This window comes from Stegostoma tigrinum, chromosome 1 (genome assembly GCF_030684315.1).
Source record: "Stegostoma tigrinum isolate sSteTig4 chromosome 1, sSteTig4.hap1, whole genome shotgun sequence".
Classification (NCBI taxonomy): Eukaryota; Metazoa; Chordata; class Chondrichthyes; order Orectolobiformes; family Stegostomatidae; genus Stegostoma; species Stegostoma tigrinum.
The window spans coordinates 736,471-753,241 of NC_081354.1; the positions used below are offsets into that span (position 1 = coordinate 736,471).

The following is a 16,771-nucleotide window of genomic DNA, read 5'->3' on the forward strand; positions in this document are numbered from 1 at the left end:
CCCTGGAATGTTGGAGGCTGAGGGCTGACCTTTATAGAGGTTTATAAAATGATGAGGAGTGTGGATAGAGTGAATAGCCAAGGTCTTTTTCCCAGGAGAGGGCAGTCCAAAACTAAAGGACATAGGTTAAAGGTGAGAGGGGAAAGATTTGAAAGAAATCTAAGGGGAATGTAGAGGGTGGTATCTGTATGGGAAGACCTGCCAGAGGAGTGGTGAAGGCTGGTACAGTTGCAACATTTGAAAGGCATCTGTATGGGTACATGGAAAGGAAGGGTTTCGAGTGATCTGGGCCAAATGCTGACAAATGGGACTAGATTAATTTAGGATATCTGGTCAGTGTGAACAAGTTGGACCGAAGGGCCTGTCTCTGTGCTGTCTCACTCTGTTTGAAATGGGTACCTTTTTGCTGTACAGTAACTTTTTATATCACTGAGTCTTTCAGTTTTGCTTGTGTAGTTTTACTCAGAACACTATTTTCATCGAACTACTCAATATCATCAGTTTTTTAAGGGATTGTAGTGTGGATCAAGATAAGGGCTGATTTTGATTATATTTCAATTCTTTTTCCATTTTGTTGTCAAAGTTGTCATATCAGCAATCACACCATGGTGTTTTACCATAGGTTAAAATAAATAAATGGGTAAAGGCACAACCTGTGCACACTAACCTCTTGAAGATACCTGCACTACACTGCGCATTTCCACTGTGCACGCAAGTGAACTACGCAAGTGACATTTGAGTAAATTTATAGTTTAATGAGATCTACAGATGAGTTATTCATGACCGTATGGATTGGGAACAGTGTCAAGACTGCTCAAACACATTTCACATTGATAAAGTGAATGCAGTTAAACTGAAGATTAGCAAAAGCTGTTGTAGCACAATTTTTCAGCCAGCTGTGACTCTTGGCTTTCTTTATTATTCTGTAGCTGGATATTCTATGCAATGAAGAAATACTTGGAAAGGATCACACTTTGAAGTTTGTTGTTGTCACTCGATGGAGATTTAAGGTAAACAGCCAGGATGTTATTTCTTATTACATGAAATCATAGAATCCTCACAGTGTGGAAACAGACCATTTGACCCAACAAGTCCACATAGACCTTCTGAAGAACATCCCACCCAGACCCATCCCTCTACCCTGTCCCTGCATTTCCCATAGCTAATGCACCTAACCTGCACATCCCTGAACACTATGGGTAATTTAGCACGGCCAATCCATGTAATCTACACATCTTTGGACTGTGGGAGGAAACTGGAGCCCCCAGCAGAAACCCCCACAAACACAGAGAACGTGATAGTCACCCAGGGTTGGAATCAAACCCAGATCCTTGGCACTGTGAGGCAGCAGTGCTAACAAGTGAGCCACCATGCTGCCCATTCAACTGTGTTGTGCATTTTAAAGATTTTGTGGCAGTTTTTTTCTTGCAAATTCATTGACCCTTCCCCTCCAAAATAACTAAATTGCCATGAATTGTGTCATTGCACAACTTAGGGGACTTGCATTGGTGCTGATGAATGTAATATTTGATTATATTTTACATATTCACACATTGCATTATCTTGTGTAGTATGGTCATTTGAATCTTTAGCTAGAGGTAACTTTCACTCAACAGATGTATTCCATCATGACTCAACCATGTAAAATAATGAGTGGACTCTCATGGCACTGTGGGAATGCCTACCTCGAAAGCAGAAGATTTGGGTTCAAGTCCCAAAGGTGTGTCATAACATTTCTGAACATGTTGATTGAAAACAAATTAAAACAATGAGTCACAGAATCATGCAATTCATTAAAGTCCCAGGAAAATTCCTGTTTTGTTCTCAGTAATAACCTTAATTTTAGCAATAGATGGGTAAAAACAGGAGCTGAAGCGTTATTTAGAATTTAGACGATGAAAAATTGCCCAATGTTACTACCTTGTGTGCTGGTTGGAAATATACATCTGGATTGGAGAATGAGCGCAGGGTTAGGATCAGTTAGGGGAGACAGTGGTTTAGTGGTAATCCAGAGACTGAGATAATACTATAACAACATAGACAATTGAAGCAAGGCGGGGGACCAGCCTGCCCTATAAGCCTGCTTCACCATTCAGACTGATCATGGCTGATCATTGAAGACTTTGTTCTCAGTTTATGCCGTACCCCCCGATCCTTTTAGCCCTAAAAATTATATTTGACTCCACCTTGACGTAGAGATGCTGGTGTTGGACTGGGGTGGACGAGGTCAAAACTCACGAGATACCAGGCTATAGTCCAACAGTTCTGAGGAATGGTCACTGGACCTGAAATGTTAACTCTGTTTGTTCCTTCATAGATGTTACCAGACCTGCTGAGCTTTCCCAGCAATTTTGTTTTTGTTCCTGTTGTTATAGTCCAGCAGGTTATCTGAAAACGCAAATTTTTGGAATCTTGCCCCTTATTCAGGTGTCAGTGAGAGTTAGTATCAGACACAGAATTTATAAGCAAAACATCAAAGAGTCATAGAACTGATGCGAATAAGTTGAACAAACCTAAGATGGCTTTTAAATTTTTAATCAGTTAAAAAGGATTAATATGTACATTCCAGAATTTCTTTCAAGTCACTGCACCGAGATTTAAACATCCCGACTTTGGAAATAAAACCAGTATGTCTCCAAGTTGATAGACAGCCAGATTCTAAAAAACGCCTCACACCTAAGATGCATTGTCTGTCCTAAGATGTCCTCTGGTTTACCAATAAAACCTTTAGTTCTGACTTGAAAGAAATTCTGGAATTTGCATATTAATCCTTTCTGGGTGGTGAGGGAGCCAAGAAGAGACAAAGCATATCTGGCTTATTCCCTGCTAATCTGTCAGCTACATGTGTCTCTGTCCATGACCCTATTGTAGGAGGGACCACCCACAGTCCTTCTGGAGATGACATCCTCTCTTCACGTTGAGGAGACCCTTCTACCGCATTGTGTGGCACTTCCACTTTGCTAAATAGGATAGATTATAGACAGATCTTGCAATTCAACACCATATATATCCATGATGTACAATGGGACATCTGCAGTTGCAGAATTGTACTCGAGCACAATTTATAATCTCATGGACTGACATATACCTCACTGTACCACCATTAAACCAAGACATCAATCTTGACAAAGTGGAGAATTTTCCAGGTATTCCCTATAGACACAAACCAGGACAAATCTAACCCGGTCAAATACTGTCCTATTGGTCTACTCGTGTCCATCAGCAAAGTGACAGATGGGATCATTAGCAGTGCTATCAAGCAACACCTGTTTAGCAATAACTTTGTCACACTCAGTTTGGGTTCTGCCAGGACACATTATCTCCTGATCTCACTACACCTTAGCTAAGACATGAACGAAGAAGCTGAACTCTGGAGGTGAGATGAGAGTGACTGCCTTTGACATCAGGGCTGCATTTGACAGAGAATGGCATCCAGGATTCCTAACAAAGCTGGAGAATTGAAGAAAACTCTTTAGTGGTGAGAGTCACATCTGGCATAAAGGAAGGAGTTTGTGGGAGTCAGCCAGCCATCTTGGTTCCAAAGCAACTTTGCAGGAGTCCCTGCACAATTCTGTGTTTTTTGATTGCATTGCAGGTGGATAACCAAGCAGCATCTTAGGAGCACAAAAGTTGACATTTTGGGCCTAGACCCTTCATCAGAAAAGGGGGATTGAGGTGGGGGGGGGGTGTGTTCTGAAATAAATAGGGAGAGAGGAGGATGTGGATCAAACATGGATAGAGGAGAAGATAGGTGGAGAGGGGACAGGCAAGTTAAAGGGGCGGGGATGGAGCCTGTTGAGGTGAGCCCCCCCCCCCCCCCCCCCCCGCAGGGCCATCCCGCCTCTTTAACTTGTCTGTCCCCTCTCCACCTATCTTCTCCTCTATCCATCTTTGATCCTCCTCCCCCTCACTCCGTATTTATTTCAGAATCCTCTCCACCTCCCCCATTTCTGATGAAGGGTCTAGGCCTGAAACGTCCGCTTTTGTGCTCCAAAGATGCTGTGTGGCCTGCAGTGTTCATCCAGTTCCACTCTTTGTAATCTTGGATTCTCCAGAATCTGCAGTTCCCATTATCTCTGATACAATCTTTACCGAAACCTTGAATGATTTCACAATATTCAGCCATGTTTGTGACTTCTCAGATACTGAAGTTTTCTATGCCCAAATGCAACAAGATTTTGACAATATTCAGGTTTGGGCTTAAAAGTGGTAAGTGATGTTCGCACAACACAAATGTCAGGCAATGACCATTTTCAACAAGAGAGTATGTAAGAGAGAGCCCCTTGTCATTGATTTGCAGTATCATCACTAAGTCCCCTACTTTCAACATTCTGGAGGCAACCACTAGTCAGAAACTGTACTGAGCTAGCTTTATAAATACAGTGGCTACAAGGACAGGTCAGAACCCTCTGCTTGCTTTGGTGATTGCAGCGTGAACAACCCTTAAGAATCTTGTCACTATCCAGGTCAAAGTACTTAAATGCAACATATCCACAAATGTTCAGTTCTTCTATCACGAAAGCAGACTACAGCAGTGTGTACCTCTACAAGGTGCACTGTAGAAGCTCCCCAGAGTTCCTTCAACTGCATCTTCCAAACCTGCAACCTTTACAACCTCGGAAGATGAGTAGCAGATACTTCAGGAGCATGACCACCTGCACATTCCCCTCCATCCTGATTGGGAGCTATACTACTGTCTCACCTGTTTCCTACGTAACTGAATCATAGCAAGTTATTAGTATTAGTAGAGGTGGCTCACATTTTCAGGTGTCAGTTGCCATGATTCAAAGACTTGAAAGATATGTGAAGTGGCTTGAGAGTTGGGAATGGTGTCTGAGCATAATTCCATCTGACTGAAGTAGTGGCTCATTTCTAGTTTAATGCTTGTGCCTGGCTCACAGATGTAAAAGTTTGGACTACAAAATATTGGCAATAATTAGTGAAAAATCTTTCTGAATTTATTTAATATGTTTTTCTAACTGGTGACCTCTGCTGTGGATGTAAGTTTGCTCGCTGAGCTGGAAGATTTGTTTTCAGACGTTTCGTCACCATTCTAGGCAACATCATCAGTGAGCCTCCGATGAAGCACTGGTGTTGCTTAGAATGGTGACGAAACGTCTGAAAACGAACCTTCCAGCTCAGCGAGCAAACTTACATCCAGAACCTCAACCTGAGCTACAAATCTTCTCAAAACTCGCTAGGACCTATGCTGTATTTATAATGCTGTATGTTCCTCTTTTTTTTTGAAGAAATCGCCCCTCTTGCTACATTACAGGCCGAAAATGGACCTGCTATGACATCAAGTTTTTTATCGTCGGCAGAACTTGTTAAGGTGCAAATTTTGCAGAGACTATCATCCAGCACTCAGCCAGTGCATCACTGGATCTAGCATGTGGCAAACACCAGCAAACACACACCAGATCAGAGGTATTGCTCAACTGGAACTGACCCAACAAAAGCCTGCTTCTGTGCTCTCTACTACATAGTGTTGGAATTGCTCAAGTTGAAGTAGGTTTACAGTCATAATATATTACAAAAAGGATCAAATGAAATTGCACCAAGACACTTTTTATACCTGGTTTATAAAGAAAAAAAACAGTGACATAAATTTGATGTGTTAGAAGGCTTTGTTGCGGGCACAAAAAAATCTTTTATCGTTTACATTTTGACTATTGCTTTAGCAATTCTGTGAACCTACTTGTGTTTTTAAATTGTTTTAATGATGCAGTTGATTAAGCTGTGGGTCGCTTTGGCTTTCTTATTTAAAGAGCCTTTCAGACAGTTCATATTAGTTCAGCTCAGCAATTCGAAATTGAAATTCTGAATTTTAAAAAAATTGTCTGTGAAACTGCTCTGTTCACTGTATTGGTAAAATCATTAACCCATGAGTTAATGACTTCATAAAGTAGTGAGTGAAGTGATTTCTTTAGACTGTCAATACATGACATAGTGGAATTTTAACATGTTAAATCAAAGATTTAAGAAAAAAAAATGTTTTTACACTATCAGTTGCAAACCAAAGTGAACTTCATGATGATTCAGTTCTGATTTCAATTTGTCAGCCTGAGCACTGATGGTCAAGACATGTGGACCATGCACTGACATCAGGTTCCACTTCGTTGGAATTAAGCATCATAGCAGTATAATGCAGTACTCACATGGACTGTCTGCTGGTTTTGAAAACAGAGATTTTGTAGCATTGGGCATTAACTCTGCCTAGTCATGTACACTCTCACCTTTATTAGAATCTGACGAGGCCCCTGTGCAAATGTTTATCATCTTTGGATTGTAGCATTGCTTGAATCAGGCAAGTTCCCTTTGATGTTTAAACTTTGTACCTTCAATGAGCTATAACTATTGCTGTAGAAATGTCAACTTTCCGGTTCAGATTATTTAAAACACTTTCCTAATAATGTTTTTCTGTGGAATTTTTAGTCGCATTTCTGTTTAGTGTAATAACGTTTTGTAAGATTTGTTTTGCTTTTATTGTTAGCAGTATGCATGAGCCCTCCATTGGAATGTTCTCAAATTTCAGGTTTATTAAAAGGATATTCTCAGGAGAGGTGATATATGTTTGTATCACAAATCATCAAAATCATTTTGAATGATTCCAAGGACTGTGTTCAATTTCATTTTTATTTTAAAAGCATTGGACCAATTCTTGTCGAGAACACTATTCATAACTCAAACTATAAAAAGTCCAATTTGAAGTAGGGAAAATTATGGACTGCTAGTGTAGAAGAGAATTTATGGTTGGATTATTGAGGATTGATACTTTTCTCACTTTGTTCAGGGCAGTTTCTGAAGGATTGCGTATTTATTTTAATTATATCTTTCAGTTTATGGTACTGGTGTCTGATTCTCTTACACTATGTATACAGATTTCAAAAATAGACAGTCCATCTTTTAAAAAGCGGAACAGCATTAAACAGAGTTATGCATTAATACCAACACAGCATTATGCTTGTACAGTGTCTTTGTAAATATTTTAATGTGTTTTACTAACTGCAAAACTGTTGGTATGAAATGCCCAACAATGTGCTTTACAGTGACTCGCATAATACTATTTTTGGCAATGATAAAATATGGTTTTAGATTAGGTAAAAAGGATCTTTGCAGAATTGGAATTCTGATTTTTATTTTACGATTGATTAAATGAAATGTATTTCAAAGTTGTATCCCAGTTTAATTTTCAGTATGTCAAAATTGAGAGGGATATCAAGATTTGATTATATGATTTGAAGTAAAAATATTCTTTTGCTACCCTCCTACATAATCAGAACAGATCCAGAAACTTGATCTACAAAATTTAATGCCTCTTTATGATCGTTCAGGGCTAGTGCTGGCTGTAACTGATTTTTTTTTTCATTGTAGAATTAAAACTGTTGTGCTGCCAGTTTTTGCACTTTTCATTATCTGCTGTGGTGCTAATATCTTGTGATGGTGTAACACTCTTGAAACAATTTCTGAACTGTTACTTGCTTTTGATCAATTTTTTTGTCCTGAAATTAGTACAAACCAAGTTATTACAAACCTGTTCTGTAACGTTATCTTTCCCTTCCCATTTTTAATCTTTCTCATAGTTTCTCTTTCATACACTCCTTATTTGCCAAAATTCATATTTAGAGACTCGACCTTGAGAGAGTTGATTGATCTAGAATTCAGCACTGAATTCACAAACTGTCTATTTCTGTTTCAATCATGCAAAGTAGGATAACAAATAGTGCCTTTACATTTTAATGCCCATAGTTAGCCTTTCTTTATGAATTTCCTCAGCTAAAGCCACCTGGCTTTATAGTTTAAAATAAAACTTCAGCTGACTGCTGGGAAGCTTTACGAAAATGTTAACCAGAGAGGGAAGACACTAATAGAATAAATAACCTTTCCTGTTTCTATGTTTTGATTTTACTCCTAGTCCATTTATCACCTGTGGAATTTTCATAAACATTCTGTATTCATTCAGTCTGGAACTTTGGTGAAAAAAATCTTTTTATGAAACTACTTGAGAAAAGCCAGTGATTTTTGATGAGGCTTAATAGATTTACTAAAGGGTGAATTTTTTTTAATAACCAAAAATCAAGAATCTCAGATATAATGAGCTGGTTGCCCAACTCTTTCATCTGCTTCCAGTATTTCACCTTGCAGGCTTAAATTGTTATGATTCCTTGTATTTCAGTTTCAGATGTACTTACATTTCTTTATTCTCACGTCCCCTCTGAGATGAATACGTTGTTAATTATGACAACTCAAAGTTAAACTAAAAGGCATTTCCACGGATAAATATTTTCTGGAAATCATAGCTATGAGCTCAGCTACTATTCAAACCAACTCAGTTGCTTGTTCAGTCATCTTGGTGAATGTTGAAGCAAATACAAATCTTTTTTAGAACAGACCAAGAAATGATGGTGCGAACCCTTCCCAATACATTATCATATTGGTTGCATCACATTTCACTATTTGCAGGGAATGATTTGAACTTCTTCGTTTACATCCTACTGCTAGTTCAGTTCTGTAAACACTATATTACCTGAACTATAACAGGTATAAATCCTTTTCGAGATATCTTTCCTTCAGATACAGAATGTGGAGTCTTGATGTGATTTGTTGCAAGCATTTAAGATCATGATTCTTTATGCTAATTGCTATGCTTGTTATTTTCTGTGTTGACCATTAAAAATTTATGACCGTGCGTCATATGGTGCTTAGAACAGAGGCCAATGGTGCCATTTTCGAAATGTCTAGTTCGCTTTCTGAACATTGATTATATATGGCACTTGAGCTTTGCCCATTAGATGTGTTCTGAACGGAGAAAGGCTTGAGCCACCCCCAAACTGAAAGATTTAGAGAATCTGAATATGTTAAAATGTAGCACCTTGTTACTTGTGCATTAGGGGAGAGTTGAATGCCCTACCTTGGTGCATATTTGTGGTTTATGTTATTACATTGACTTACATCCTTTTTTTAAACATTCAAAATAGCTTATTTGCATGGAAAATTGCAGGTGGACATGTGTATTTAGTTAACCCTTGAGTTGATTTTGAGTGATGTTGCACCTGTGGAACAATATGGGTAAAAGAAATGAGTGCCTTTAACAAATTCTGGTCTACTTTTGATTTCAGTTCAATTATTGATCCTGTTACATAATCTAAGCTAACTAGTCAGTGGTTAATTCTGACTATTGTGTCATGATGCCATAAATTGTGCATTTGTACAAATTGGTGCCAGTTTGGGTGAGATTTTTCTAATGTTACCTATTTGACTCTTGACCTTTGTAAAATATTATCACTTCAAAGCATTTTAAGTAAGAAAGCCAAAGCATTATGAAGATAAAACAGCTATGGAATTGTTTGGTGAAGCAGCCAAAAGCTACAGTCCTTAATGCTGTGAAGGTAGGTCTTAAATTTGGATTATGTGCTATCAATGATTATGGATGAGTAAACAGTTTAAATCTGTCTTAATTTTTGGGGATGAAATACTTCTAATTCTGCAATATTTTCACTGACAAATTTCAAAGTGAAAGTACCAGTATACAATGTGACATTCGAGGAAGGCTGAATTGAACTGTTAGCTCATTCTAATTATATGTTTATCTATTGCATTGTTTTTGATACAAGTAGCGTAATGTCCCTGTTTGTGTGGGTTTCAGCTTCTGTGTGGTATCAGAAATGCATTATTTATCCAGCCTTTCTTTCATACCTGAATCAACGCTTGTTTATTGAGCAATGGAGCCTTCAAAGATGATATTGTAAGTAGTTTTTTTTAGAAAGGGGGGCACAGAATTATATATAATTTTATTTTCTATTAAGCTTTGCATCTATGATCTGATTCTTTGTCATTGTAACAAAGCGCAAGTTAAATTACATAATCTTTGCTGTAAATTGGCCACCAATTTAATCTGAATTATTAGGTACATTTACTAGCACACTGATACAATGAGATATTTCTTTGTAATTAGTCACAATATTAACTGCAGTGGTGTAGACTGCGAATGGAATCAAATTGCAATGATTTTTTTTAAAAATTGTTAGAATTTTATTCTTTACATCTTTGCAACATGGTCAATTACATGTAGGTTTCTCACCCATTTGTCACCTCATGATTCTTTTCACACCATTTCTATTACAGCAGATGTAGTAACATTATTGATTCTTTACAACAGTTGAGTATGGAGGCTGCATATGAACTGTTCACTATACTTCAAGGTGAAAGTGTAAATCATACAGATTTTCTTACAGATTATTGATAATCAAAATGGCTGTCTCCTGTAGTATCTGATTCTTTCATTCGAGTTGGGCGAATCTAGCTCTCTGATTCCAAGTCTTAGCATTCAAAAAAGGAAATATAATAATCATTATATTTCTACTCAGCTTTAAATCAGATATTAAAAGTTTGTACGTGATGTATAAATGCAGTACCTATAGACAAACCAGTCCTGTTAATGTTAGCCTGGTGTTGCAGCGTACCTAAGAACCAACTGGTTTTTTGTGTGTTTGATTTGTTTTTGACAAAGCTTGAAAAAAATGAATGATATGTTACCACTTTGGGTCTTGGTGCTTAAGTGTTGACTAATTAACGTACAATGTGGGACTGTTGACACAGTGTATTCAGGTATAGGAACATATTATTTGTAGGACATCATTTGCAGATACCTCATCAGGGTACTCCATGTGGAGTATATTTTGGAGTTTTCATTTTGCATCCTCTATCTATATCTCTGTTTGATCATGGGATAGGATGGAAATACTGTAGATACTTAGGTGGCTCATGAAGAGTACAAAGTTCCAGCATTAACCATAGTGGCTAAATTAGCCTGCTCGTGTGCTGTAAGTTCTCTTTTACATATTCCAGACAAAAAGACAAGCGCTTTAAAGCTGACACTAGGTGACATATGTCAACAGTATCCTTTTGCCCGGCAGAAATAGGAAAGCTCTGAAAGGATAATTACTATATAAACCCAAATTTCTTGAAATTTGAACCATATAATTTAATTTGAGTGAACATACCAGCTGAGTTCCACCATAAGCCTGGCGGGCAAAACTATTCTGTCTGATCATTGACAGAAGGAGAAAACTTAGAGCACATCAGGAAACTGACTGTCCATCCCAACAGTCAGCAAGAGTCCATTCTTAAAGCACCTGAGTACACATCTCTCTTTTGCAAGAAAGCTTACTAAGATAATTTGTAATTAACTGGACTCACAATTGTTGTAAAAGAGTGCAGTTTCACATTCCAATCAAGATGATTGTTGCAGTAACTGGCTCACTATCCCAACACATTAATGGTTTATTGCACTTGTTCAGTTGTAAAACAGTTATAAATTAATGCAGTGTTTGTGTAGGTGCATAAAGCATGATTTCATGTTGATGTGATGCATATTTTAAAAAAAATACAGAATAGGGCTAACAGACAATGCAGGGATCTGTTTCTGCTAAGTTTAACTGTTGCTTTCTACATTTTTTTGGGGGGGTAGGATTAAATATATTAATAGGTTCAAAGGGAATTCAAGAGCTTTAGCAAGCTTTCAATATATTCTAATTTTATCACTTGGAAATTCAGGCAATTCACAATACAGTTGACATTAAACATGAAGTCACCATCATTTAATCAAAGTTTAAAAATGTTTCATGGTTATTAAAATGCTTAAATACTTGCAGACTTATGTGGATATTGTACCTATAAACTGTCTTATCTCTCCTTTCAGCATTTTGGTTACGCTAGTCTAAAGACACTTCATTTACCTGCACGCTCTCATTCTGACACTGACAAAGAGACAGTTAACATTACAGTACTGTGAACTATTCTACCAGCCTACTAATGATGCCCCAACATTTGGAATAAGTGAATAGTTACAGCAATATTTCTACATGTTGATGTTATGACTAGTGCTTAAATTTAGTGCACAGATCTGATACTCATCTGCATATTAGAGAGCTTTTCTTTTGACTTCTGCAGAGGTAAGTTGGAGTTTGTTAACAATTTTGTTTAAAATCTTGTGATTTAATGCAAGTTGCTTGGTGCTAACTAACTGTTGGATTGTGTTTTAGGTTTGTTTGTACTTTAGTGTTGTATTGTGATAGCCTAAAAACTTAATTTTCCAGATGAAATTGGGAACCAAAATTGAGTTGTCATATAGGGCACACTAAGCATTTTAAGATCTCAGTGATGCACAATTGTCATTTCAGTTGTTGTTTACAACAGTATATTAAGCGGAGTGGCATGGATGCTTTGCCAGATACCTCTTGAATCAAGTCTGTCCAGGATCCACCATTGAATTAGTAGAAATAGAATGTACGCTATACTTCTAGCAGTTCAGCAACTTCTAATTCAACCACTTTGCATATTGCCCATGATGTGTGCCAGCTCTGCTGATGCAATTACTTCATCAGCATAAGAGCAGTAATTAATATAAACTATTTCTTAAAAATACCTGGATCTCTTAGCTGTACCCAACCGTTGTACATTTCTAATTTTGAGAAAAGATCCTGTTAAAGCTTTGATAATAGTGCAGAAGCATTAGTGCAATGCCTCCAGGTGAATGCAAACAGGCACTTGAGTCACCTCTTTAATATCTGATCATTATACTGCTCTGTATTTCCTTACAGCACCAGGTTAATTTGTATGTAACCTTTCAGTTTGCTGCCTCGTTTGTATTTTTTAAAATCTGGTTTCCATTGCAGGAGAACTATACTTTTTGAGAACAATATTGAAATGTTCCTACATTCAGCCTTTAAATAAAAATCACAGCAGCATTCCTCAGATTTTGTGTCTGTCAGATTCAACAATATAAAGACTTGGCAGAAAACTGAAAGGAGTTAGTTTATGTGAACAGTTTTGTTGTAACTGATTGATTGTGACTGGTGGGCCATGTGGTTAATTGGAATTCGCGCAGGAGTATGAAAACAGACTACCATAATAAAATTATTCACAGCCAATCAACCACCTTTCTAATTGATATGAAAAATAATTTATTAGCTACTAAGGTGTTCTGAGAATAACACAACATGAATGAATCAGTATTACTGTAGGAAATGAGGCGATGTTCCTGCTATCAACTCAGTAATCATCAGAGTGAGCATTGCAGTCACATGGTTTCTCAGTATTTTCTATTACTTAGGAAATTCACATCAACAAATGTGATAATATCGAGGTCTGCATTAACTCAATTTTCTTGATATAATTTTGTTACCTATTGTATGACAAATGGAAAAACATCACGTCAAGTGAACACTAGTTACAAAGTAAAGAAAATCACTCAGGTTTACACCGGAGATCATGTGAACAAGTACCTCACTATTTCAGCAAATGACACCACCCAGTTTATAATAAACTGTTGTGATGAGCTTCAACTTTGTACTAATCTGCTACTTAAAATGTCTCCTGTATTGAGAATGTTTTGTAACGCTTCTTGTAAATTAAACCACTTTTTAGCCCTTACAGTGTGCATATTTCTTTTGTTCTGTCAATTAAAATAAATTATATTTGTGAGTGTTTTGCTTGTCACCTTATTTTCGATGGATGGTTTGTAATCAGTTACTGCTGAGAATTAATTCATTTTTAATGTTAAAAAAATTGAGGCATAACATAGACTTACTTTCACAAAATGCAAAAATAACCTATTCCTCTTTCTCGTTGTTCTAAATTATTTACAAGCTTCTGCTAGAATTGCCTTTGTTTTACTTCTTCTACCTTTTCCGCCTTGTTTTTGATCTCCCACATAAGCTGTCAGGATCAGTTCATGTTCTGTTTTTATTTTGCATCCGAGCTAAGCACAGATATCCTGCTTGGCAGCACAGTGGCTCAGTGGTTAGCACTTCAGCTTCACAGCACCAGGGACACGGGTTCAATTCCAGCCTCAGGTAACAGTGTGGAGTTTGCACATTCTCCTCGTGTCTGCATGTGTTTCCTCCGGGTGCTCTGGTTTCCTCCCACAGTCCAAAGATGTGTAGGCTAGGTGGATCGGCCATGCTAAATTGCCTGTAGAGTTCAGGGGTGTGTGGGTTATAGGGGAATGGGTCTGGGAGGGATGCTCCAACGGGCGATGTGGACTTGTTGGGCTGAAGGGCCTGTTTCCACACTCTAGGGAATCTAATCTAATCAAACATGTAGCTTGACTCTAGCACCTGCTTCACCAGTGCAACATTTCTGTCATTTCTGACTAGTCATCCGTAATCATTGCCGTATCTAGTGAATTGGTTGACACACATCCTTGTTTGGTTTTTGTCAAAATGCAGACAGTTTCACTCCAGAAATCTTTTCCTTCTGATGCTGTTGAGATTGAAGTATGAATTGTCTGCTAGCTTTCTTTGTAAAAGCAAAATCTGTTAAATATCTTAGACCAAGATTAAAGTTATTACAGTAGAACTGATGCAAAGAAAGCTTGTTCCTAACCCCAACTACTTAGGGAAAGTGACAGCCTAGTGGTATTACTACTGAACAGTTAATTCAGAAACCCAGGTATTGTTCTGGCGCCATAGGTTCACCATGGTAGATGGTGGAATTTGAATTCAATAAATATCTAGAATTAAGAGTCTAATGATGAAACCATTGTTGGTTGTTGGAAAAACCTTCTGGTTCACTAATGTGCTTTAGGAACGGCATTGCTGTCTGTACCTGGTCTGGTCTACATGTTTCACCAGATCTAAACAATGTGATTGCCTGTCGACTGCCGTCTGGGCGATTAGGACAGACAGTAAATGCTGACCTATCCAATGATGCCCTCATGCTGTGAATGAATTTTAAATTAGCATATTTGCAGTATTTGTTTTAAATAAAATGGGAATGAGCGTTACAACTATTGCAATTACAAAAACATAACTAGGGAGAAAGTTTCAAGCTTTGACTTAGCATTATACAACTTTACAGTTGATGCGTATGCAGTCAAAAAACTTTTTTCCAGTGACTTTTGCCAAAAGAAATTAATTATTATTGTACAGTTTCTTATTAGGATGACCACCTCATTTTTTTAAAATTAGGATGACTCACCTGAATTTTAAAATATAATTGCATTGCTAGAAGCAAGTTACTTGCTGATATTCTCTCCAGTGTGCACATTCCTACATTATGTCATAAAGTCTGTAAATGAGACAAAGTACATTTCTTCATATTTTTGTTTCCAGATGCAATTGTATAAAACACTGTACTTTCTCCAACATAAAGCATGCTTCACGCCACAAACACCTGAATTACCTGCAACTTCTAGTGTTCATTTCTGTCAACATTCTCAGATGAAAACTTGTGATAACAGCTGTACATCTGCGCCCAGTAAGAAGCTCTTCAGACTTAACTTGCTAATAATAGTTAGCATTGCTGCCACATAGTTCCGGGCACCCAGGTTCGAGTCCAGCCTTAGGTGCTGATCTGTGTGGAGTTTGCACATTCTCCCCATGTCTGCGTGAATTTCCTCTAGGTCCTCCAGTTTCCTCCCACATCCCAAAGATGTTTCAGTTAGCTGGATTGATTATGGTAAAATGGGGTTACTGGGATTCGGAGGGATACTTTTTGGAAAGTTGGAGCAGACTGGATGGGACCACTCTACCTTGCCCAATCTGTCACCATTTCAGATAATCATACACCATCCTGTTTTTGCTATCAAAGTGGATAACTTCATCTGGCATGCATTTGCCACTCTCTCAGCTTTTCCAAATCACACTGAAGTATCTATCCTCCTCACAGCTCACCTTCCCACCCAGCGTTGTGTCAGCTGCAGACCTGGAGTTATTACATTTAGTTCCCTCATCTAAATCATTAATATGTATCATGAATAGCTGGACTCCCAGCACTGATTCTCAGGAGTCACTACCTCGCTTTCAGAAAACGACGTGTTCCTGTTCTTTGTTTCCTGTCTGTCAACCAGTTTTCTATCCACATCAGTACACTACCCTCCATTTATGTGCTTTAATTTTACATGCTAATCATGTATGTAGGACCTTATCAAAGCCCATTTGAAAGTACAAATGAGGTACATCCTTGAAAGTTCCTGTAGATTTAACAAACGTAATTTCCTTTTCATGAATGTTGTCCCTTGTTCGAGAAGGGGAGTAGAGACAGCCCTAGTAATTATAGACCAGTGAGCCTTACTTCAGTTGTAGGTAAAGTGTTGGAGAGGATTATAAGAGTTGGGATTTATAATCATCTAGAAAGGAATAATTTGATTACGGATTGTCAATACGGTTTTGTGAAGGGTAGGTCATGCCTCAGAAACCTAGTTGAATTCTTTGAGAAAGTGACCAAACAGGTGGATGAGGGTAAAGCGGCTGATGTGGTGTATATGGGTTTCAATAAACATTACATCCTTTACAGTGTGGAAACAGCGTTTGGAAAACAGCGTGTGGAAAAAGCATTTGGTAAGGTTCCCCACGGTAGGATATTGCAGAAAATTTGGAGGCATGGGATTGAGGGTGATTTAGTGGTTTGGATCAGAAATTGGCTAGCTGTAAGAAGACAGAGGGTGGTGGTTTATGGGAAATGTTCACCCTGGAGTTCAGTTACTAGTGGTGTACCGCAAGGATCTGTTTTGGGGCCACTGCTATTTGTCATTTTTATAAATGACCTGGATGAGGGTGTAGAAGGATGGGTTAATAAATTTGTGAATGACACGAAAGTCAGTGGAGTTGTGGATACTGCGGAAGGATGTTGTAGGTTACAGAGGGACATAGGTAACTGCAGAGCTGGGCTGAGAGGTGGCAAACAGAGTTTAATGTGGAAAAGTGTAGGCAATTCAATTTGGAAGGAGTATCAGGAATAAAGTGTACTGGGCTAATGCTAAGATTCT

The 16,771-nt window shown here is 38.0% G+C and overlaps 1 protein-coding gene across 8 annotated transcripts in view; it reads left to right on the forward strand.

Moving 5' to 3' along the window:
- LOC125455495 (polycomb group RING finger protein 3) overlaps positions 1-13,436 on the forward strand; it is a 132,138-nt gene extending 118,702 nt beyond the window's left edge. For 2 of the 8 annotated variants that reach the window (XM_059645780.1, XM_059645888.1), the window contains exons 9-10: positions 930-1,010; positions 5,250-13,436. In XM_059645780.1, the coding sequence (XP_059501763.1) occupies positions 930-1,010; positions 5,250-5,297 (129 nt within the window). In that variant the 3' untranslated portion in view covers positions 5,298-13,436. The remainder of the gene's footprint in view (positions 1-929; positions 1,011-5,249) is intronic. The other 6 variants (XR_009445733.1, XR_009445726.1, XR_009445728.1 and 3 more) reach the window with 6 other exon arrangements.
- The last annotated feature ends 3,335 nt before the right edge of the window (positions 13,437-16,771 follow it).